This window comes from Pseudomassariella vexata, assembly GCF_002105095.1.
Source record: "Pseudomassariella vexata strain CBS 129021 chromosome Unknown BCR38scaffold_4, whole genome shotgun sequence".
NCBI lineage: Eukaryota > Fungi > Ascomycota > Sordariomycetes > Amphisphaeriales > Pseudomassariaceae > Pseudomassariella > Pseudomassariella vexata.
This window is the reverse complement of record NW_024467959.1, coordinates 2,586,330-2,610,248: the sequence shown is the minus strand read 5'-3', so window position 1 is coordinate 2,610,248 and position 23,919 is coordinate 2,586,330. Positions and strand designations below refer to the sequence as shown.

The following is a 23,919-nucleotide window of genomic DNA, read 5'->3' as shown; positions in this document are numbered from 1 at the left end:
AGTAACCACTACGCAGTCGCAATTCTGCGAAGGAAAAATTGTTCATCACGAAGCAATTGAAGTTGGGGACTGTCGTGATGGCTGATCAAGCATATATGGCTCGATTCTTCCTAATTACCTTCGCAGGCACCCAGATACTTCAATATAAAATTACTGATGCATAGCTCGACCATTGCCACAAAACGTCCACAACCAACAAACGTGGCGTTTGACGTGAGGCTTGCTGCCAATAGATTTCTACTTCGTCATCATATCCAACAATCTGGATGGTGTTTGCTTATACTCTTTGTGGCTCAAGACTATGGTCCACGGATGGGATGACCTTCGGTGGCTTACAGCATGGACGGATTGAAGGCTTTACCATATCCGCCCACCGAAGCTACTATGTTTTGGTTTAAGCTGTACCACCTGCTCGTCTTGCAGACTGATCATGTCAGTCAGGGGTACAGTGCAGCGTTCTACTTCATATTCTCGAGCCAGGTCCCGCGATGATGTTCGGACCAAATTGTCCAAAGGATTCATGGAGAAGGGCAATTGATAGCGAATGAACCGACCGAGTTGATGTCTGTTCGTGTCTGTGGGACTGCTCTGTATAAGAATAGCTTCAAGTTCCGGGGTTACCGACCAAACTCTCTAGGCTTGAATGGGAGACAAAATTTGCATCACAGCCTTTGGCGGTCAACACAAACAATCAGCAGGGACAACAAATTCATTTTATTGGTGCCAGATGACCCTGATTCCCTTGTCTCTGCGCCTGCACAGCCTAGCTTTGTGGCAAACACAATTCCAAAAACATTGTATTGCGAGGCAGGTGTATGCTCTTCGACTTGCCTGGATATCGATTGCAGTCGCTCATTGTGAATTATTGTGAATTTAAGTTTCCTGGAACATCAAGATCCGAATTATTTCTCCAGGGTTCAAGGGCGAGCGTGGGTTTTGCCCCAGCCTTATAAGGTGAACAGACCGCCGGTGGGCCCTGCTTAACTTTATGTTAACGTGATTGAAGTGCAATGTGAAGCAATCAAGGAATGGGACTCCGTGGGTGCTTAGTAGACGCAAGCCGTTGGTTGATGGCTTGCATTTTCAGTTTGTCCCTGGTAACAAGCTTTGCCATGCTTCATCGTCTCTTTGAAATATTCTTCAGCTGTAATGACTACGCTGTACCTGGTATTCTGAAAAACAATGCGGCTACCTGCGTCGGACCCGCGTCGAAGTAAGCCAAGTTGGCCATGTTGTGTCAAAACAGGGGAGCTGGCGAGTACGAGTTCCTGTAATGTCTGAGCGTAGCAACAACTCCTGTGAATCAGGAGTCGAGGGCCCATGCCAAGATGTTTGGCGAATGGTAGGATTTGAACTGGGCAGCAGGAGCCTACCGGGATACTTCATGGTGGTGTTGGTTTTCGTGCAGCTTTTCTAATATTCGTTTTGCATGAGATTATTTCGGGATAGTAGCCGGAACAATGGAATCCCCAGGCAGGATATATCATCAGTATTTGGTCAGCTTCCAGAAAAAATTGTGATCTGGCGACTGTATCACGGCATCGTAATGGAGCCAATTGCAGTACGAGACAAGGACTCCTCTTCGTGATTATTAGCCTTCAACTTCAAAATGGGGTAGGCAACCAACCCAACGCATATCGTAAAGGAGATTGAAAAGTCCGATCGAAAAAATTCAGCCTTATCAAACTAATGAGCTAACGATCTCTTACACTCCCCATGGGTTGCATGAACAAGACTGAAGAGGGCCTACGCAGCAAATGTGATGAGCAATTGCAAAGGAGCAAAGCTAGCTGTAGTAGCTTACCACTGGACCCCCATCACGATGACCATGGCCCAACTCGACAGGCCGGATACTGCTAGCCATCAAACCAATGACGAAATCGATCTAGTTCCGGTGTTATCAATAATCCATCCGCGGCTCCCACGCAGCTGGCCCCTTCAAAGGTGGCCGGAGGGGGGCGCAGAAGGGTTGGTTTGCCCAATCATCTCCCAACACGCCATGCTACTCTAATATGAGGGTCTGGGAAAAGGCGAATGAGAGTAATAGACAACTCGGCGAGCAGTCGCAGTTGGGTTTGGCTCGCCAAGCATTTCCTGACGTATCTCGAGGTGAACGGCATACCAGATGTATCTTACGATGCCACCAACATGGTCGTATGCCGTCCACTGCAATGATTCGAAGCAGTGCGGATCAGATTTACTCTTGCATTGGATGCTTATATACCTTTAGGGTTGCTTGAAAGTCAAGAATCGTAGTCTGCCCTGTGAACGTTGCGGCTGTCAAATGTACGTCTGAGCCCGAGTCGTGACGCCGCATTGCGCTACGTAGGTGTGGCTTGGCTGCTAACTATCCCTCAGAGCGTTGCAAGGACAGGATTCCCCTCCTGCTTGGTCCTTTAAATACTTGTCTCCATGTCATGCTGCACGTGTCGGGGTGAGAGAAGCCGTGAGTCGTTTGCTGTTCGCATATGGCTATTTTCCCAGTCATTGAACGTGGTGAGGTCGGGGACAAGCTCCTCTACCTTCGCTCGTAAAATACTGTTGCTCCACACTGAGAGCCCCCACAACATTACTGGATCTGGCCCGGGTTGCCCAGCTCACTTGGCCCACCATAATAACAAGCACCTAATGTAAACCTAAGAAAGTCCTTGCCAGCATATCCAGCAACATACCCACAAAGAATAGCGACGTCGACTTGAGTTCGTCCTTTCCTTCGGTTTTGGTTCTAATTTCTAGGAAACGAACTAGAATCGGACCAGTACCTGCAGCCAGTATTTTGCGTGGCCGAACGACGACGTGAGACTATCGTTGCTGGAAAACTTACCGCACCTACACCTAATCTGCCTAATCAATCAACCCGCCAGCGTGGTCCGATTGCCAGCGTTTTCCTCTTGTCGCGCAACAAATTTTGTAGGACAAGAGCGACAAGAGTCCTTGGACATTGCAACTATTGACAACTGACCTGAATTACCACAACCACCCGATCCCACGTCAGTCCGAAACGACTTTCGCGAACGTACGCTCCGCCCAATAACCATATCACAACAAATACTTTAGGTACATCGCGGTCGAAATTTGGCGTCCGAGTCCCGACACATGATATTCATTACCAACTGAGAACGGGGCGGATGGGGATGCACCCTGGAATTGCCAATCTTAGCGATTCTCTGTGTCTGCTATCGACACTCGCAGCTTGAGCGACAAGCGACAGGAGCATCAATCAATGCGAATGCGGCCGTCGCTAGTGATTAACAACTGACTACATCTTTGGAAGTTGAACGAAGTGCCTGTCGACGGCCTCCTGTCCGCTGAGCGCACTACGTGGGTCTTTGTTACTGTCGCAAAACTGAGCTGAAAGCATGTCTTTCCGAGGCGACGACCAGCGCCGATATGGACATATCCCTCCGGTCCAGTATCCTGTTGCCAACCAGCAAGCCCCGGAACAGCCCACATATCTGCCCCGGCGGCCAAGTTTCAATAGTGGCGACGACTCGGCCCTCTTCGACTCGGCTGCGAACCGTCAACATTACCCACCGCCGGTGAACACGAGTACGAGGGGACATGTCTCTGAGGACGAGCTTTTTCTCGCGAGTCCGACTGATTCCAGCAGACCCAACCATGGCTCATCGAACGTTGCAATGTCAGGATACCAGCATCAGTACACGGCTCAGTCGCCACCAACGCCCTCGACCTACAACCCCCAGGCTTTTGTTCGTTCCCAGTCTACATCGCTCCCGCCCCACCCGCATCCGGCAGCCAACCGATATGGCGCCCAAAGTATGTCGCCATATAGTCCGTCCCAGCAGACAACCAACTATACCCCCGCGCCTTACAACCCGGCCGCATATTCGAGCACTTCACCTACAGCGCCCCAGAGACAGTCGGCATTCGCCACACCTGGCTACGGCCGCTATGGCAACAACCAGAATTTCATCCCTCTACCCGCGAATCCATCGCCCTACTACCAAGCCCAACCTCAATACGCCTCTCCTCCGGCACAAACAACACAGGCCCCAACTCCACCACCATCATTTTCACCGTACGACCAGACCCCGACGAACTCGTCATCCCATGATCCGTCCTATTCATACCCATCGCCGAATGCTTACTCCAACAGTGCCACGAGTCCAGGAGCAGCTTCCTACTCGTCCGCATCCTCCCAGGCTCCATACCCAACATACTCGCAGATCCCCGTGGGTCCTAATTACTCAGCTAATGATCCCAATTCTTTCATCAGTCGTGGCTCAAGGTCGCAGGTATCACCGCTGCCTTCACCACCGATACAGCCGCAGACATCACCCGGGTTACTGAGGCACCCTACCAATGCGCCGTTACCGAGCCGACCCAATGAGCACATCAAAGACGACCGCTGGGGTTCTAACGGCGCCTATGGCAAGGATGACTCGGCGGAGCATATCACGCAGGACAACATCATGCAAGATATCGAAGCTGAGCTGGCGGCCGGTGGTGGATCACGGAGGGGACGGCCACATGCTTTTGATCAGCACGACGGTGTCTTGCCCGACGGCACCCTACAGAACCTCCGGCGCTTGACGTCTTCGGCAAGCTACAACTCAACCGCAACAACCGTCAACGCTCAAGATGATGCGTCCGGAGTCAACCGATATTCATCCAACGCATCGACGCTGAGCAGAAATCATTCCGTGAACCCCAACTCGTACACATTCCGAGAAGAAGATGGCGATGAAAGTGACCCAGAAGGTGCAGCAGGAGTCTTGGCAATGCAACAAGCGGACGAAGACGACCGCCGGCTTAGTGTAGGCGTGTCGTTCCCGTATTTCAGCCAGCCTGAAGTCTCCGCACAGCAGCCTCTTCCGAACCTCGCAGAAGAGTCCACCAGTGACAGTGACTATGCCGCTATGGATATTGGTCTCTTCAGCGGCGGTTACCCGGGAAGCCTTGTATACGATAACAATTTACCAGAAACAGAGTCTATCAAGCAGGAAAGCCAGATTCTGTCAACACCTCGAAGCAAGCACGCGTCGCAGAGAAGCCATGACAGCAATAAATATCCAGCTTTCGAAGAGGCGAATATCGACTACGGCGGGACTGGTGGCTTGCTTTCGCCGTCCGAGCACCGTCTAAGCTTCGATGAGGGCGATGAACGTGTTTCACTCCATTCGAGGCAGAGCGGCAGCGAGTCCCCATACAAGGAAGATTATCCTGACATGTTCTACCATCCTGGGCTTTCCAATAGGCCACTTCCGGCCATCCCAGCTGGTTCGGATAGCAGTTCTTTGTTGTCAGTGCAGTCACCGAACCGCCCAGACCATCAACACGGATACTCGCTGAGTGTTGATTCGCGACCCTACTCTGGGTCGGACGCCGCCTACGGTCAGAATGTTCAGCAATTACAAGTCGAGCGATCGATATCATTATCAAGTCACAGTACATCCCCTCAAGTTCAACCTCCTGCACGGTCACGGACGGATGCCGAAGACCGGAATAGGCGTCTCAACCACATGCGGCAGCAACAACTTCTTGCAGCACAGCAGGGCCTACCTTATGAAGGATACGACAGTGGAGCAGGTTCGTCAATAAACTACGACGCAATCACTTTGCCTGTGGGAAGACGGAAAAAGTTTCTGCCAGAAAAGCTCACCGTCGTCGATACGAGATCCTGTACGGAGCCATGGGCTCTCAGTGGCATTTCAAACTGGGTGCGCGAGATGGCCGAGGGCGAGCCTGATTTGAAGAGGAAAACAGTCGAGGACGGGCTCGTGCGACTATTCTGCTTCAAAGTGCCGACAATGAACGTTGCCGATGCTGAAGCACTCGGGGCGACAGTTGTCGACTTGATGTTGCAGGCCGGCATCCTTGTTCCTGAGGAGGAGTGGCTCAAATTCGGACCAGGTACTATCACAGGAGTGATGTGGCAGTTGACCGGATCCGGTTGCTATGCGCCGAAACTGCACGAATTCGATAATGCTCTGTCGGGACACGAGGTGCCTGGTAGGTGTTACTCCCACCACTGTGGTCGTACACTGAAAAAGGCCAATTTGGATGAATTAATGTCCGAGGGCGTCAAGAAAGTGGACTGGGCAACGTATTATGGAATGACGCCGGATGGTGTAGAGGGCAAACACAAAAAGGAGATAGAACGACAGAATGTTCTACACGAGATCGTTACCAGCGAGGAAGAGTATAACGATCAATTGGATGTCCTGCGTATACTATATCGAGATCAACTCACACAGTCCCAGCCAAGAATCATTGCCGAAGGCAAGATTGACAAGTTCGTCGGTGCGGTTTTCGGCAAAGCTGAGGGCATCCAGCAGGCCAACAAAGACCATCTGCTTGCGCAGCTCAAGTATCGGCAGAAAGAACAAGGGCCTTGGATCATTGGCTTCAGTGATATTTTCCGTGAATGGATCCGGAAGGCGAGAGTCGCATATGTCGAATATGCTTCAGCTTTCCCCTACGCGCAATATCTTGTTAGACGGGAAGCAGACCGGAACTTTATGTTTAGGCAATTCCTCGATAACAACAGATCACACCCGCGATCCAAGAAACTTGACTGGACCACTTTTCTGAAGGCCCCGATCACGCGCCTGCAACGATACAATCTTCTGCTCGGAACTAGCTTGAAGAATATGATCGGGGATAGTGAAGAAAAGGCCACTCTACACAAGGCCATGGAGGAGATAAAACATGTGGGCCTGGAAATGGACGCTAAGGTCGACGAGATGCAAAAGAAGGTGACCATGATCGAATTGGACCAGATGCTTGTGCTGCGGCCCGGATACCACGCCGACCTCAATTTGGACCACCTAGGTCGTGAGCTCATCACTCAAGGCGATCTGCAACGAATGGGCTCCAAAGGCGTACGATGGGTGGATACCCACGCCTTGTTATTTGATCACTATCTCATCCTAGCCAAGCTTGTCACGTCCAAGGACGGCAGGCAGGATAGGAAATACGATGTTTCGAAAGAGGTAAAAGTCCCCCAGTGGCGTCAGTAAATTTCAAACGCTGACCTTATTAGCCCATTCCCATGCCGCTACTATTCCTTGAAAGCAGTCAAGACGAACCGGTTTCGAAGCAGAAGGGTATTGCTGCACCTCTGACTCGAGCCGCTGGATCTACTGCGGATATTAAGAAGGCTTCAGATACCAAACTTAACAAAGTTACATCGAACGGAAGTGAACGTCCTGGCCTGGAGCATACACCGACAACCTCTTCTATGGGATCCATTGCCGTCACCCGGCTGACTCAAACCAACTCGACCGAATCGGAAGGCAAGATCTTGTATCCATTCCGTGTGAAACACTTGGGTCATGAGGTATACACTTTGTTCGCTCCGAGTGCCCACGATCGGCAAATATGGTGTGACAAGCTCATCGAGGCGAAGACGCGACACGCCAAGGCTTTACACGCACAGAATGCCGAGCCTTTCAGGTTACGTGCCATTGCCGATAGTGCATTCGGGTATGATACTTTTTCTGGCATTGGCAAGTACGTTGGCGGTGTGCACATTCGTGGAACTCCTCTTGATCGAGCAATCCGTGAACTGGAGAAGACGTTCGGCCCAGGACGGGGGCCTCCGCCGATATCACGAGCCCCTGTGAATTGCGCGGCTGGCTTCACAGCGTACGGCAGGAATATGATTGCTATTGGCACCGATGTTGGTGTCTGTGTGGCCGAGGCTGGTGACCAGAGAGGTTGGCTCAAGGTAAATAGATTTTGATGATTGAGACAGTGGGATCAACGGCTAACACTTGGACAGACGGTCTCTGTAGCAAGAGTCACGCAAATAGCAGTGCTTGAGGAGTTCTCGGTGGTGCTTATCCTGGCAGACAGGAGTCTGGTCTCATACCCGTTGGATGTGATTTCGCCTCCCTCGAACTTTCCAACCCCTGCGAACGACAACCCGCGTCGTTCGCCGGTGCGCCTCTCGAAAGACGTCTCCTTTTTCGCAACGGCTCGTATGAAAGATCGTATGCTGGTGTTTTACAAGAAGAGGGAAGGCTTGCACAGCACTTTCAAAGTCCTTGAACCCGTACTTCAGAAAGCAACCGAGAAGAAAACGCGCCTCTTCGGCGGTCGCAAAGTTAATGGTTCCACGGAAAGCTTCCGCGACTATGACGACTTCTACTTGCCGGCCGAATGCTACTCGCTGAACATCTTCCAGAATTACATCGCCATTTCCACGTCCAAGGGCTTTGAGCTCATGACTTTAGACAAGAAGGTGCCAATGAGCATACCGGACGTCAAACAACCTGCGATTGCCAACATTGCGAACCGCATCAGGGACCAGCGACCCCTGGGCATGTTCAAGCTCAACGACCAGGAATTCCTGTTGGCATATGAAGACTGCGCCGTCTATATTGACAAGCATGGCGATGTTAGTCGCAGCGTCATCATGGAGTACAGCGGCAAGCAAAAGAAAGCCAAGGGTTCTACTCTGTACGGACAGTACCTGCTGCTCTTCAACGAGGACTATGTGGAAGTACGAAATGCGGAGAATGGCCGGCTAAGGCAAATCATTGCAGGGAGGGACGTGCGGGTTCTTGATTACGGCGTCAGAGGGCCTACGGGAGGATTCTACCAGACCGCGAACGGGTACGCGGCGCCCGCTCAAAACGAAGGCGGAGGAGCCGAGTCCAAAGGTACGGTCAAGATCTGCATGGCGCACCCGGAAGTCGCCAATCAGCAGATCGTGCTTGAAATGTTGCTTAACAACGGACATACCGAGGCATGAGGGAAAAGGGGGAAACTGACGGCGTGACGAAGCTGATGACTACTACTATCACTACTATATAGAGGTGGGACATACAAGGGCGTGGACGTGGGCAGTGATAATTTGAGGAAGGGGCACGCACGGATGTTTGTTTCTAAATGACAAGGACAAATAAGCCGGCCGGGTTTGCCAAATGTATTTGTGTTGTGCGTGCGTGCGTATGTACATGCCAGAAGGGCAGGGGCAGGAAGGGAACTGCATTTTACGCTGAGTTACCTGACGGATATATATATCCGGCCGCCGATGTGGTGTGACCGAGTTCTTCACCAGTTTAATGATGAGAGGACCATATGATATCATTTGAACGCCATATGGACAAGTTTATGATGGATGGGTTTGTGATTGGAATGACCGAGTAAGATATATTTGGATTAAACGGACTTGTGGTTATTCTCATTGGTGTTGGTGATGGTACACAGCTAGCGTGGTTGGCGTTTTTCTGGTTGACCTGGAGGTAAAGGACGGGACGATCAGCATCCTACCTGTGTTTTCTCTTTATAGGAAAGAAATAATGAAGTGGCAAGCTTGGTCACTTGCATTCGGGTGCGGTATCATGAAGACAATCGAGTGTGGAGCAGTTCTGGATCAGGGAGCTGGCTGGTACCAGCTGGGGCTGGATGAATCAATATCATTTGAAGTATTGTGTTCACAGAATGTGTGTTGATTGTGCAGTCATTTTTGATGTAGTCCACGATCTCGATACTTACTTGTTGAAGATGGGCCTACAACCATGATTCGGCAGAATCATCTTCCAAGAAGGTACAGATTACAACGGAGCATTTCATTCTGTGAGCCAGAACTGTCACAGATACACCAATTGCTCGCTTTTTTGTTTTTGTTCTTTCAGATACAGCCCCAGGACGGGTCCTCATTTAAACTTGCACGGTATACGTGAAAGTGACAAGAAGCGATGGGAAATCCTCGTTACTGGTATACGCCATGGATCAATCGCTCTTACTCTAGCTCAAAACACGCATCAGGCAAACCCTGTTCTCACGAGAATACTACGAGAAGGTGATTTGGACCGCGACATTGTCTTCAACGGGAAGGACACTGAGCTTTACAAGACTGGAAGCATAGTCATCATCAACTGCATGGATTTGACTCGCCCAAGCATAGCGATTGCCTTGCTCAACTCTCGATGGTGTAAAACGCCCGGGACCTCCTGGGCATTGACTTCCACCGCTACTAAATCGAACGCTGGTTGATAAAGCGACTTAGTCAGCACCACTGCATTTGATTATACGAATTAGTCAAGTGCTACACCCCGAGTCCACTCTCTTCGTCTTCGCTGCAGCCTGCAAGGAGCTTGAACAGTTCGACCAAAGCATCGTTCCAGGCCAGTGACGAGGACGGGACTTTTCCATTTCTTTGTGGCGACTAGCCGTGGAGATGGCTTGGACTATGACATCAGGGTTTCCCTTACTAACCCGTCCGATTGGCTCTGTTTGGGACGGGAAATCCCCCAAGGCAGGCCAACATGTTTCTGCTTCTGAGCTGACTCTCGAAAACTTGAAGCCTAATGATGGTCAATTCGTCGGAAACGACAACAAACTCGGAGATTCCGCTGCTACTCATATCGTGGCGCCTTTTCTACATGATGAAGAATGGCGGAAACTGAAATGGCCAGGATCCGTGAGGCCCAAGTGAGAGAACAATACAAATTGTGGGAAGTTATTGTACGACATATTGGGCACAGCAGCAACAAGATGGTCGGCGGATGACTTGGCGTGCACAGTTTGGCAGGAGACCCGACCAGGAGAGGAAGGGGATAACCAAGTGCGCGAGCCAGTTCACATGAGATCGGCATCGGTCTATGTGTCCATACGCGACATGTTCATTCCTATATGATCCAGAACACTCTCTAGTCCAAGTTTTTCAATCCATATCAGGGGATATCTTGATATTGGTACATACTCGGGGGCCCCTTACCTCACCTTTATCTTGTTGGAACGCTGTTTTCGGATGGGCATGGGAATGTTATCAAGACACGACAGCACCTATGTAACTGTTTCAAGACCCCAACTACCTGACACAGATCAGCTACCAATATTATACAAAGCTTGGCAAGCCATCTTGTCGACAAGTCTAGTTCAAACTGTAAACAGTAGGGGCAAAGATGATAGCCCGTACTGCACTGCCTCATGGAAGTCATTCTAGCCTGACTTCATCTGTAGAGCGTTTAATCGATGATGATATCGTCTAGTCAATATGTAGCACATAATACAGAGGCCTAGGAAGAGGTAAGGCGGCTATTCGCCACACCATTGACGTTGCTAAGTGGCAGGGAAAGGGGCTTGTTCTCTGAACGACGCCCAAAGACGCTAGATTTCCGATTATTTAAAGAGCTTTTGCTAAGATTGGCAGTATTCATAACGGAATTTATTGGAATCGCACCCGAAGTCATCACGGATTATTCGCTGTCCTGTGATATCCTGTGATTCCCAAGTAGACCAATACGATCACTAAAATAATCAGAAATAGTAACCACAGAGCAGTAGCCACCTCCGTCGAGAGCCGAACTTCAAACAAGGAGAACAACAATTTTAAGCTTCCCTCTTTTTGTATACATCTCCGGTTTGTTCGATTTCATAAGCTGCATCCTTCCCCCGGCCCTGCTTCTCAAGATCCCTGACAAGAGGGAGGACAGTCTTGCCAAACTGCTCAATCTCTTCGTCATAGTTTAGGAACGCCGTCAACACCAGATTAATGCCCAAGCTCTTGAGCAACACAATTCGCTCCGCAACTTGCTCTTTCGTGCCTTCAAGTTGATGCGTTAGCATCGCTTCCTTTACCACGAGTGTGTTTCAAAGGTCAAACTCACCAATCAGCTTCGTCTTAAAGCCGTCGTTGTACTGTACCAAGTCCTCGAACTTGCTGTTAGCCCACATGCCCGTCTTATTGGATGTACTGGCCCCAGCCTGCTGAACTGCATCTCGGAATGCATTCACAGCTTCCTCATCAGCACCCTTCTGGATGGCATGCAAGACACTCCAAGCCTCTTCCTCAGTCTCCCGCACAATGAAAAAGCCATTAACGGCAAACTTTACATCCTTCTCTCTCCCGACCTTAGCAGCCCTTGCCTTGACATCGGCAATCTGGTCCCGAAACCCATCAAGGTCATTCCCGTTCATAAAGTACCAATCGCTAACCTCCGCCCCATTGTTCCTCGCATCCTCGCTATTCCCCCCTTGGAAAATCTCCGGATGCGGTGTCTGCACCGGCTTCGGACTAAGCCGATAATCCCTAAACCGATAAAAGTCCCCCGAAAACGTAAACCCCGTCTCCTCATCCGCCGTCCAAATCCCCCTCAAGCACCGAATAAACTCATTACTCCTCCGATACCTCTCCCCATGCTCAAGCCACCACTCCCCGACGGCCGTGAACTCGCCCTTGAACCAGCCGCTCACGACATTCACCGCGATGCGTCCGTTGCTGTAGTGGTCGATGCTGGCGATTTGCTTCGCTGCTACGGTGGGGCTCCAGAGCCCCGGGAGCAAGGCGGCGATGAGCTTGAGTTTCGAGGTTCCCGAGAGGATGGCTTGCGAGAAGGAGACGGATTCGTGTTGGTGGGAGGCTCCGTAGGAGGCCATGAAGCGGATTTGGGTGAGGGCGTACTCGAAGCCGGCTTGTTCGGCGGCAAGGGCATAGCGGATGTTGCTCGCTAGGTCCCAGTTGGTTCGTTGGGGGATTTTGCTGATTACTAGGCCGCCTGAGACGTTGGGGACCCAGTACCTGTTGAAGTTGAAGTGCGGCTCAGCAATACTGTCGAGGAAAGATGAGGAGAAAAATCATGGGGCAGACTTACGCGAAGAGCAGACGGTCGGGGTCGGTGTTCAACTCGTGGGGGACTATTTTCTCAGCCATGATAGAGGGGATAAATATCTTTGGCAGGTCGGGCTCTGATTAACTGTTTATGAAGTTGGTGGCTAAGAGATTTGCTACTGAGATGTAGTTGAAGATATGGGCTAACTGAGTCGCAGAATGTCATGTTCAAGCTTGATCTCGTCCGCTTTCATACTTTTTGGACGTCCTATTGGCATCGCGATCCACACATGCTATTAGTCGTTTCTTCAACCATTGTCTTCACTATCCTAGTCAATACTGTGGAGTTTGTTTTGCAATGACGCAATTGTCCACAGACAGCTGTGTCTTGGTGATTGGAGATCCTGCACCCCAACTATCACAACATTCTGGTCTGGATGGCCTCATCACAGCCTAGTACGTCCCCGCACATCAAATCACCCAACATGGCCCTGTTGTATACAGGTCAACCAGACCTTGCGATTATATCCCACGGATCTCCATGGATCTCAAAGCATACAAGAGATTGTTTGATTGGTTCCGCATACTTTTTCTTTTGGGCTCTTGAATTTCAGCATCTCGTTTACGCATCACCCCGCACAATGCGGCCAGTTAACTACCCTCATGGGGAGGGGAGCACACGTACCGGTAAACATGCAAATCCTATGAACAGCATACGACCACCCAAGCTCGATCCAAAATACTTTGCATTGCTTGGGAGCGTGGCATATATCGGAGTCACCTCTATCGCGGCGGGTGATGGATCTTGGGTCAATCTTCGGCCTCGCGTTTCCCAAGGGGGGAAGGAGGGGCAGGTGACACCTGGACCTGCTCTGGGTGACACGAGAGTAGAAGTATTGACAATATCCCGGAAGCCAGATGTGGAAGAGTCTTCTGTAAAACGTCTGGGCATGTTCTCTTCAGTCGATCGAGTATTCATGAGCAATTGAAGCCCAAACCAGGAAACTGATGGAAACCGTCGTCATGTCTTCACATTCCATCCCTAGCAACATCAATAGCAATATGATTTGTCGAGAACGATCTCGCGATCTCGACCTCGCGATCTCGACGTCCTGTGTCCTTAACCCAGCGGCACGCAATCATGCCAATGTGTTCCTCGGACTTCGCGGCCTCGGCCGGCTGATGTTGTACAACAATGTCCCCGTATCAGTGCACCATCATCACCATCACCACGACAAGCTACCACCACATGAAAGTCCCGCTCTCCTTCCAACGATCTGCTCATCTAATAGTTGGCATCTGGGAATGGGTTCGCATATCCGGTTTTCGGCGATTTTGGTGAATAGAATGTTTTAGCAATATGTACCCTGCCGCTTGAACTCGCACTGTTGCGCTCCGTTGTGTGAGGGGAAATTTGGGATTACGGCTGCGTATGGGGACATTGCGGCGCAAATTAGTAACACGTTGGGAGGTTTCATGATTTGTGAGTTCGCATTTCGATATTTCCACCCGGGACTCGATCTGACGTTGGCCCTGCTGGTGAAGGATTCGCTAGTTAAGCTCCTGATGGAGGATACTCCGCGATTTTTGCCTAAAATGCGTAAGACGGCAGGATCAGTGAGCAGGAGGTTTTGGAGGAGACTTCTCGGTTGATACCATGTCGATCGGGGGTGTGAAGGCGAACGGCGGGTTCACTGATATTGAGATTGATTTCGCGCTATTATTCATACATGACATGTTACGAGGTTGGGGAAATATTTTTTACACCGGGAAGCAAGCGTTTAAAATCAATGATTGACAATTGATTCGTCATATACTATTCAGTATCACATCCCACTGATCTCGCTTCGAAGCCTCACTGCGCGAGGTGTTACATTCGGTCTTACAAGTCCAGTTCACCCATCCGCGCAAACAGACCCAGGACCCTCAAGTTGGGTCGAATTTAGTCAACCCGTCTGAACTACCGTCCCTGAAAGCCTTTGTTCCCGGTACTTCGGGAGATTGGCAGTCTCTGGATCTTGATCCACATGCAATAGTATGAACTCTATGCACCCTCCTCACTAACGTATTTTAAGCGTGGATGACATCTTCTGGCGGGATTAGTGCTTCAGCCAATCACATGCGTCCTTTGGTGAGATCCATTCCCAATCGGGCAGCCATTGGTCCTAGGTTACAACATACCGATAGACATGCGTCCTTTTCTACGTTCCAATCAAATATACATCTTGAGAACTGTGCCAACAGTGGATTTCCCTGCGCGGGTCATGCATCCAATGGGGAAGGTTTTATCGAGCTCACCAAGAAGACCGGATATCGATATCCAATCCCGGCCTCTGGAGCACTCGGGGTTCAGCTTCGTTGGCGTCGTGATAACACATCTTAGTATAGGTGCCACAATAGTGGCTATACTCGGCAGACATTGTCGTCAGCCTTCCTCAATGTGGCACAATCAGGGCTGAGAGACAGGGAACAGCTATATAGGCAGATATGAGAACGCAGTCACCGATATTCGTGACCTTATTGCCACAAACTCGTCTACCAGTCTTTCACTTTCCGCTTCAACTACATACCATCAGAATCCCCGTGCCGTCCAAACAAAACAAGCCAACAACATGGCCACCACCAACGGCAGCAACGCAACCGCAACCCCCTCCACCGACCCCTCCATCTACGACCAATACAAATCCCAATTCTCCTCCCTCCCCACCACCCCCTCTTCCTGGCTGCAGCGCGCCCAAGAAGTATCCTTAATCCTCTCCCGCGACGCCGCCATCCGCGAGCAAGAAAACAAGTCCCCCGTTGCCGAAATCGCCCTGCTCAAACACTCAGGTCTCATGAAAGCCCTAGGACCCAAGAAATACGGCGGAGGTGCCCAGCCTTGGAGCGTGGGGTACCAGCTGATTCGCGAAGTGGCCAAGGGGGATGGCTCGTTGGGGATGCTGCTGGGGTACCATTTGCTCTGGTCCACGACGGCGGAGGTGGTGGGGAGTCCCGAGCAGGCGGAACGGTGGGCAGAGAGGATTGTTGGGGGGAATTTGTTTGTCGGTGGGGCGGTTAATCCGAGGGATGGCGATTTGAAGATCACGGCTGATGGGGACAGTATTGTTTTTATGGGGATGAAGAGGTTTAATACCGGCGGGGTTATTTCTGATGTCACCGTGCTGGAGAGGGTTTTGGAAGGGACGGAAGATCATATGTTTGCCATTGTGCCGACGGATCAGAAGGGGATCGTGTTTGGGCATGATTGGGATAATGTCGGGCTGAGGCTGACGGAGTCGGGGAGCGTGCGGATTGAGAACGTGAGGGTGCCTTGGGCTGATGCACTGGGGTGGGATACCGAGAAGAAGAGGCCGGATCCGAAGGTGTTGGGTATTCCGTTTGCTACTTTGCTTTTGCCGACGTAATATCTCCCCTCTGTGTGATATGTGAATTCTATACTGATATGTCTCTAGTATTCAGCTAGTCTTCAGCAACTTCTACATTGGCATCGCCTGGGGTGCTCTCGAGGCCGCCATCGATTACACTAACAAGAACACGCGAGCATGGCCCTTTGGTGGTGATGTAAACATCCTCCCTTCTCTCAACAACTGTCTATATTCCCCTAAACCAGCTAACACATCTTCTTCAAACAGAAAAAAGACAGCGCCCAAGAAGAATTCTACATCCTCTCCACCTACGGCAACTTCCTCGCCCACCTCCGCGCCGCCACGGCCCTCGCCGACGTCGCCGCCACCCACCTTGACACCACCTACGCCTCTTTCTCAGGTGACCCTGTCGCCAAACGTGCCAATCTTACCGCACGCCAACGCGGCGAGGTTGCCGAGTGGGTCGTCAGTGTCAAGATCGCCGCCACTGACACGGCGCTGCGCGTCACTTCGGGGATTTTCGAAACTACTGGTGCCAAGGCTACGGCTAGGAAGGTTGGATTGGATCGTTTCTGGAGGGATATAAGGACTCATACGCTGCATGATCCTGTGGCGTATAAGAACAGGGAGTTGGGAAGGTATCAATTGGTGGGGGAGGTGCCGGAGCCTACTGTAAGTGGTGTTGAGTGGTGTTGAGTTGTGATGCGTCATTTGGGAACTATGAAGAGTGACTAACAAACAATTATTGCAGTGGTACACGTAATTTTCACTTTCGAAGCTTGTAGGAAGAGAAAGCGGTCAATTTTGCTAGAGGGGTGGCTATACTCGGTCAGAGATATCAAAAGCTGAACATTCAGCTATCCTAGGCCACTTAGAGATCACTGAATAAGACAACTGTTATAGTTCTGCCAGATAGGACCGCGACAATCTATCCAACACGACGAGCCTGGCGTCCTGCCCCATCGCGACAAACGCCCAGAGAAACCTCCCGGCACAAAGGCTGTCGTTCTCCATATAACGAATGTCTCTGTTCATCCCGCCAAGACCATCGTGTCATCTGAATTCAATTGAGCAGCTTAAAGCACATGTACTCTTCTCACGAAGTGAGCAAAAGCGCGCAAGTGAAACTGCTACTCCATACACAACGACAGCATCCATACAATCAAGTTGCGCAGCAGAATTTCGCCCACCCGGCATATACGTGTTATCGACACACGGAGGCGATGAGTTCACGAAATCATCAATGGGTGTCAATTGCTCCGCAAAGTAAGTTTGTCTAACTATGAACCAACTGGCAGTCCTCGAATGTCTAAATATCTACCCCTATGTATGCCTCAGGCGGAGGGAACAATGCTGCTCAAGGTTGAGTAATTTCGGTAATATCTGCGACTCAGAGTTATTTGAAGTTCAATATCTTCCGCAGCCCAGTCGTCTCAGTTCACGGGATACATAGGTCAGGTCGTCAGTTGTGTGACGCCAGAAACCATCCAACCCTCATCAGCCATCTGATCCCTAGTCATCCGACGTCATAGCCATGATATCCCTCTCCCACTGTCCGTTTCTATCATAACCTCCCCATCTACCTCCACCAACTCGTCCGCCCGCACTCGCAAGCCTTCTTCTCTGAACCTGAGCCGCCTTAGGTCTTTGATGCGACCACTGTCCGTGCTTACACTCGAGGTGGGCGTACTCGCAAATTGAGGCGTCGTTGGGGCAGGGTTCGCCCTTGAAGACGCCTTTCCAGAGCGGACATATGAGGCGCTGGTAAATACCACCGTCCAACTCCTCGTGTACTTGCGGGCAGTAGGGGCGTCTGCAGTAGCCCAGTTCCATCCACCAAGGGCAGATTATGGGCGCTTTGGTTTTCTTCTTGTTGATGGGTTGATGGGCCGAAGGGTCGGGTCGCTTGGGGGCTGTCTTGGATGCAGCTGATGTGGCGGTAGTATCGTCGGCAGTAGCACCTCCGGCGGCCTTGATGCTGGAGATACTGCTTGATCCAGTATTTTTAGCGGCTTTTTCCTTGGCTGAGGTGACGTGTCCATCGATATGTCCCTTCTTGTCCGAGGGAGCGTTGACCGTGACATTGGCGACGGCAGCTTTTTCCTTCTCTTCCCAGGCGGGTTTGGTGAAGATAACTTCCTTCTTAAACGATGTAAATTTGGCGGGAACCTCCTGGCTGCCCTCGTCATCGCTGATATCGATGAGCTTGTAAGATTCGGACGCGGTTCTTCTGGTCAGAGCGGGGGTTACATCGGCGGCGTGGTCTTTGCCAGACTCAGCTGGCTTCTCAGGTAACTTATGGGTCACCTTCTGAGGCGATTGCTTAATGCTCTCGGCATGGCGCAGAGGCGATGGCTTCGGGGTTTGGTCATGTATTGTGGTTTTGTCCAATCCTCCAAAGCCCGAGGCGATATTATTTCTAGGCAACGCGCCCGTCTCGAGAGCTGGGCATCGCTTACTAGCAGAGCTAGTCGAGATGGTCTATAAGATGTTTGTCAGCTGAATCTGAATGATTTATCTCTAGGTTCTTTGATAAAATTATGCCCTTTAGCGCGACTGCCCCTTTGGATATGGTTGTCAAGGCATTGTGAATGCCTCATGAGTGAGTCGTCACGTTGGCGTAACTGCCTGATGAAGTCGTACTTGCACAAACAGGAAAATTACACCAACTTACTTGCTTGCTTGACTCCTTATTCTCTGCAACTCCAAATTTCTTGGTGTCTTCCTTCATCTGGGCTTCACTAGAGTCTTTACTAGTCTTCTCTCGTGACTGAGAAGCCCATAGCATGAACTTAGGTTCCGTCCAACCCATCTGGGCAGCGACAGGGTGCAGCTTTTGATCACTAGTGGATGGGAAGATCAAAGTTCGGCCGCTTTGAGTACTCTTATTGGGTGTAGCAATGTTATCTCCCGGAGTGATAGTAGTAGAGGTTCCATGGGAACGCATCTTGGGCATCGGGAGGGGCTCAGCAGAAATCTTCGGTGATCCGTTATCTTCCTCGGGAGAGGAATCGTCAGTTATGGCGTCCGTGAACCATTTATTGTCTCCATTGGAAGCGTTTCCGTCGGGTTCACGCAACACGACGACGGGAGCGTCGCCGCTATTAGCATTGGTCGAAGTCTTAGTGCCAGAGATTCGCTTGAACAGTTGTCCGTCCACGACGTAAAACAAGTCATGGGCACACCCCAGGTGGTCGAGAATTGCCTCGAAGGCGTCGATGCTGATCTCTCCTGCTCCACAGAGGATGCAGATGGAATTGATAGCGTTGTCTCGAATTGCCTCCATGGTGGTTGATGTCTTGTTTGAAATAGTGGGCGCCATTTCAAAGGTTGGGCCAGGTTGATAGAGGTGAAATAGTAATTGAGTAAGATGGGCGCGGAGGAAGCTGGGTTCGGCTGCCTTGACGGTAGGTACCTAATTTTCCGCGTCGACAATATGGGTGCAGCGAGTTGGTCAGACACAACTGGAAACCGGATCAAAATCCAAAATTCAAATTTCAAATTTCAGATCAGCATGTCACTGGTATCAACATGGAGGTGCCGAAGGAACAAGGAAATACTTTCTGTCGTTGTATAATATGGAATATCCTATAAGCACCTTGGTCACTCAAGATCCAACACTTTATCAGATCTTACTCCTCAGCATCTCAACACGCATTTACTACACAAGAACCTTCTCAACTTGCACCCGGTATTATACACTCTATTTGACGGAACTACTCTGGTTGGTCCGTCAGACAGTTGATGAATGAGCAGTTTGTTCCAAGACTTCATTGACGCAGACAAGACCAAAAGACGGTTATTCATCATGTTTATATTATATGAGCAAAGAATCACAAACGCCGAAGGTGCTGCCAAAAGACCCTACCTAGCATACATGGACATGTCCAACCAACACCATAAAATCAAATCAAATGCACCACCGTCCTGACTGATTCAGGGGTTATTGGATTTAGGAAGCATTCGGCTCCTAAATACACTGCTGATGGTACTCATACGGCTTCCTATAGCTCCTCCATCTTGCATCTTGCTAGCGAGCGCTTCTTCAAGTGCTGATTGCGTCACCGACGCATCTAAAAGCAGTGATTGTCAGATAAAAAAAGCCAAGAATGCACATTGAAATCATGAAACTCTAGGCCATACCATCAAGGTCACTGAAACTGCTCCCCATGCTTGGTGTTCCGTCACTGTCTCGTGAGTATCCCTTACCCTTGCCTCCAGGACTACGCCCTGCAAGTTCCATTGTACGACGAGGTGAAAGGGGCCCGCTTGTTCGGCTCTTGTCACCGACTGTGGTGCTCTTTACATGAGCCACAGAGCTTGCAGATGAGTCCGATGTTTGGGATTGATGTATCCTGGAGTGTTTTCCTGGCAGTCTTCTGGGTAAATCTCGCGGTGCGCCCCGCAAAGTGGCACTTAGATCGTGCTGGCCACTCGACGAGTCATCTGCCTGGGGTCTGTACGGTAGAAATGCAGGCTGATCATCGTCCTCGTCTTCGTCGTCATCAAAAGATGTAGCGGCATCGTTTGTCTGAAATCGTGGCGGTCTCCGGATAATCCTGGACTGGGCTGGACTTGATCCAGAGGACGAGGATTCAGCGGCAGAACTAGTGTCGGCCGGACCGGGCGAGGCAGGGTCAGAGTCCGGCTCGTCAGCTGTAGTGGTAATGGGCAACGAAGACAGCCTGCGGCGTTGTGAATCAGCAGCAGACCGCATTGAAGCCTTGCCGCTACCGACCAGATTGCGCGTGGTGAATACAGCCGTGTTGGAGGACGAAGTCCTCGTCGCCTGAGGTCTCGGCGTGCTTCTCATCGGGGTCCCCGGTATGCTAGCATCGTTGTTGTCCTTTCGAATCGATAATGCTGAAGGAGCCCTAGGACGTCCAGCTCCTGAACCGGTCCGCTGTATGGTCTCAGCCGCGACATGTCCTTCTGCGCCTGGTACTGGAGACGGCGCGGAGGAGCCCTTAGCCACGGCGGCTGCTTTCCGCATCTGGGCTCGTACTTGCGAAGCATGTCGTTCGGTAAGGAATGCGACTTGCTGAAGGAGAAAATCGACCGTCACCTGGAACCGTGTTGCGCTGTAACGTGTCGGCTGGGGGCAGCTGGATACTTCGGTTTGAGAGGACCTACATTTCATTCCCTGTAACATATCAGCATCTCTTGAGTAGCCAGACGCAGAGCCGGGCCTCACTTACAGTCTATCTCTGTTTTAGCCACCTCGGATATAATGTTCCATAATGCTTCATCCTTGGACGAATCCCAGTGGGCCTATAAGTGCAAGTCAGCTTCAGCCTAGCCATCAGAATCAATGCTGCGCAGTACTGGAGGAGGGTCTACGAAGTCTCCTCTAGGAAAGGGGAGGCGAATGAAGACAGTATATGTCGGCTCGGACTGTGACGAGGCCATGTCGTGTCATGTCTCTTTCCTTGGGACCTGCAGCAATCGATGTTGGAGGAATCAACAACTCGCCCATGACGGTGAGGGAGCGCGGCTCCAAGACCCTAGCCTTATCGGAGCTCAGCTCTTATCGCTATCGGCATGCATGAGAATCTCAACCGGGCCGCAACCTTCCGTACTTACTCTACGTATTGTCCAGGTGCCCGATATAATTTGTCTCTCTGAGTTTGCTGAAGCCAAGACGAAAATGACCGTAGGGAAATTCAGATCACTTGATATTGGTGTTGCAATCGTTCTGAGATCGACTCCAATGACGGTGCGGTGTGTTGCCGGATCTGCAGTCCCTGAGACTGGGGAGCTTGGGGATGGGAAGCCTGGTGGAAGGAGCGGAGCTACCCCAGAAGGATTTGCCCGAATGCCGTTAGCAGCCACGGTCATCTGCAAGCCTTAGTCCCTCCCTCCCCACCAAAGAGTTGACTTTGGCCTCCACCCAAAACGGTCAACGGATCTTGGAAACCAGCAGGGCCTTGTTTCAACTGGACTTGTGAGCTGCGATACGACCGATTGCGAATAGATATATTTTGGTCAAAGAGAAATTGTTAGCTAGCTGCGGGTTGAGGAGTGTTTCACTCGATGTCACCAGTTCGTTCATGCTCTCGCATCCCTTGATCGTTGGTTGCTCTTGACAACAGCCATAATGGCAAGTGCCGGTCATGGGAACCAACCCAACGTGGGGCAGGGGTGTTCATTTGTTGGAGCATGTCTTGAATCAGTAACAACTCGAATTCTTCAGCAGATCATGTCTCTGATAACGTATCTCTTTGTTTCTCGGGTATCGTGGGCTGAGGGAATATTTTGTGTTTTCCTGTGGGAACCCATCTTCTCTTGGACATTCAAAACCACTCCATCTCTCCTACGACTAGTTAGATGAGTGTTTGTCAAATCTCATTAGGTCGGCCTCAGGATGGAAGTGGGTCACCCGGTTCAGTCTTATAGCATCCTACTAATCGCGTAATCAGACTATTTTCAAGCGGGCAGTCTCTTTTCACGACTGGCCTCAAGTGCCGATACCAAGTTTCAATCTGTCAGCCGGCGGTGTTATCGCCCTCGCAGACCTGAGTACCATTGCCCAAAGGACTGCTATCGTCGGCGGCTCCTCATGGCTAGATTGTCTCCTCCTCGCTCCCGGCCTGCATTACCAGCAGGCCGCGGACGCCTTGGTCAACAGCGAGGCATCATACGCTGCCGTTGAGCAGCTCCAAGGGAAAACATCGACATATTCGATTACCAACCCAGCCACCATCCGGTATTTGAACAAAGTCGGGCTGGGTCAGGCCGGTCATAAAGTCACCGTGGATGTAGGGATGATCCCTAAGAGGAGCCATTTTCGCCGAGGCAGAGCTAGCCAGAAGCGCGTAATATGGCATGATTCGAGCTCGAATCTAGGGTGGCTGTCGCACGTGCTCTATCTTGCCAGTCCTGTGCTCACAGTACTTGCCATTGTCTTCATGGTTTTATTGCGAGAATGTAAGTCAACAAGACGAAACTTCGCTCCAGGACTAACCTCCCTCCAGGGTGGGGGATTGCTCTGCTTTTGTCTCTCATGTTGTCTCGCGTATTGAACATCTGGGTCATCAAGCAGCGGTCCAAACCACCCCAGCCCACACCAGCCAACCCAGACGTGAGCAACATGCTAACCGAGTACCTTGTCGACCTCGGTCACGGTCGCGCGGTCTCTTTGCGCGGGATGGCCGACGATCTGCAGGCCATCACGACGTCCACCTGGCTGAGGACCAAAACGCACATCGACGGGTATCTGGAAGCCATGGCCAAGCTGATTGTATATGTCGTCGCTGCATTCAGCGGGAACATGACCCAAATAGGAGCCATCATCTTCATGGGCCTTCTTCTCATCACCGCTGGGCTGCTGGGTTTGAGCAATAGCCACGCGAAAACTTTTCAAATGCATGGTCGAATCGCGGCACCGACCTCAGAGAGACTCCCATACCCGGCCGACAGGCTACCATATCCGAATAGTGTTCAATGCAGTAGCATGGGGACTGTGTCTTTCCCTGCAACCTCGCGGCGCACCTCGACCGGGTTGACGGGCATGAGTGATTTTGCGGAGAGGGGCCAGCTTGAGGGTGTCGTGCGGGATGGCCACCCTTCCAAAGGCTAGGTTGAATACGAGTGAGCAAATGAGCCGCAGATCCCGTTAAAGTAAATATTGCATGTGTCTAGTGATACAAACGCGCGCATGAACAAGCGTTACTGCATTGTACGGAGAATTTTGTGGGAGCAGAGTACGCAGCGTGCCCAATATCTCGGTACTACTGGTCGAACCGTGTTTTCTTCAATTTAATAACTTAATCTGTCAGGAATTGAACCCCAAGTTCCACATGCTGTTGTCCCGAGTCTGGATTTTCATGGGACAAGTGAACAAAGTCAACACGATCAGAAACTCCACTATCAACTGCTCCCAAGCGGATAGCAGATGAAACAGCGCAGCCAGATATAATATTCAAGCCAATTATGCTTTGATAACCTGTGAGCTATCCCATACGTTCTGTTTTGTCGTACGATTACTTCATTGAGCCACGTGGCAGCTATAGGTGATATATAGTTCTG

The 23,919-nt window shown here is 50.9% G+C and overlaps 7 protein-coding genes across 7 annotated transcripts; 4 read left to right on the top strand and 3 right to left on the bottom strand.

The window, feature by feature from the left end:
- Positions 1 to 3,359: 3,359 nt before the first annotated feature.
- BCR38DRAFT_483295 (CNH domain-containing protein) lies at positions 3,360 to 8,722 on the top strand (the record flags this gene model as incomplete). The annotated part of the gene is made up of 3 exons (XM_040863608.1): positions 3,360 to 6,956; positions 7,007 to 7,693; positions 7,748 to 8,722. 3 exons carry the CDS (start codon positions 3,360 to 3,362, stop codon positions 8,720 to 8,722), a joined length of 5,259 nt encoding a protein of 1,752 aa, XP_040718308.1.
- Positions 8,723 to 11,307: 2,585 nt separating this feature from the next.
- BCR38DRAFT_483294 (methanesulfonate monooxygenase) lies at positions 11,308 to 12,628 on the bottom strand (the record flags this gene model as incomplete). The annotated part of the gene is made up of 3 exons (XM_040863607.1): positions 11,308 to 11,522; positions 11,586 to 12,496; positions 12,570 to 12,628. The coding sequence occupies 3 exons, from the start codon at positions 12,626 to 12,628 to the stop codon at positions 11,308 to 11,310; spliced, it is 1,185 nt and encodes a 394-aa protein (XP_040718307.1).
- A 982-nt stretch (positions 12,629 to 13,610) lies between these two features.
- Positions 13,611 to 14,296, top strand: BCR38DRAFT_427889 (uncharacterized protein). The gene has a single exon (XM_040859861.1). It carries the CDS (start codon positions 14,003 to 14,005, stop codon positions 14,177 to 14,179), a length of 177 nt encoding a protein of 58 aa, XP_040718306.1. The 5' UTR covers positions 13,611 to 14,002; the 3' UTR covers positions 14,180 to 14,296.
- Positions 14,297 to 15,064: 768 nt separating this feature from the next.
- Positions 15,065 to 16,882, top strand: BCR38DRAFT_365329 (dibenzothiophene desulfurization enzyme C). Its single transcript, XM_040857228.1, has 4 exons — positions 15,065 to 15,926; positions 15,979 to 16,087; positions 16,159 to 16,563; positions 16,643 to 16,882. The coding sequence occupies exons 1-4, from the start codon at positions 15,139 to 15,141 to the stop codon at positions 16,652 to 16,654; spliced, it is 1,314 nt and encodes a 437-aa protein (XP_040718305.1). The 5' UTR covers positions 15,065 to 15,138; the 3' UTR covers positions 16,655 to 16,882.
- A 268-nt stretch (positions 16,883 to 17,150) lies between these two features.
- BCR38DRAFT_510950 (uncharacterized protein) lies at positions 17,151 to 19,177 on the bottom strand (the record flags this gene model as incomplete). Its single annotated transcript, XM_040865021.1, has 2 exons — positions 17,151 to 18,372; positions 18,566 to 19,177. 2 exons carry the CDS (start codon positions 19,175 to 19,177, stop codon positions 17,404 to 17,406), a joined length of 1,581 nt encoding a protein of 526 aa, XP_040718304.1. The 3' UTR covers positions 17,151 to 17,403.
- Positions 19,178 to 19,687: 510 nt separating this feature from the next.
- Positions 19,688 to 21,359, bottom strand: BCR38DRAFT_427884 (uncharacterized protein). The gene is made up of 5 exons (XM_040859860.1): positions 21,217 to 21,359; positions 21,090 to 21,162; positions 21,025 to 21,034; positions 20,035 to 20,972; positions 19,688 to 19,964 (listed from the first exon to the last, which is right to left on the bottom strand). The coding sequence occupies exons 1-5, from the start codon at positions 21,298 to 21,300 to the stop codon at positions 19,828 to 19,830; spliced, it is 1,242 nt and encodes a 413-aa protein (XP_040718303.1). The 5' UTR covers positions 21,301 to 21,359; the 3' UTR covers positions 19,688 to 19,827.
- An 896-nt stretch (positions 21,360 to 22,255) lies between these two features.
- On the top strand, positions 22,256 to 23,470 carry BCR38DRAFT_483290 (uncharacterized protein; the record flags this gene model as incomplete). The annotated part of the gene is made up of 3 exons (XM_040863606.1): positions 22,256 to 22,261; positions 22,311 to 22,818; positions 22,866 to 23,470. The coding sequence occupies 3 exons, from the start codon at positions 22,256 to 22,258 to the stop codon at positions 23,468 to 23,470; spliced, it is 1,119 nt and encodes a 372-aa protein (XP_040718302.1).
- Positions 23,471 to 23,919: the final 449 nt, after the last annotated feature.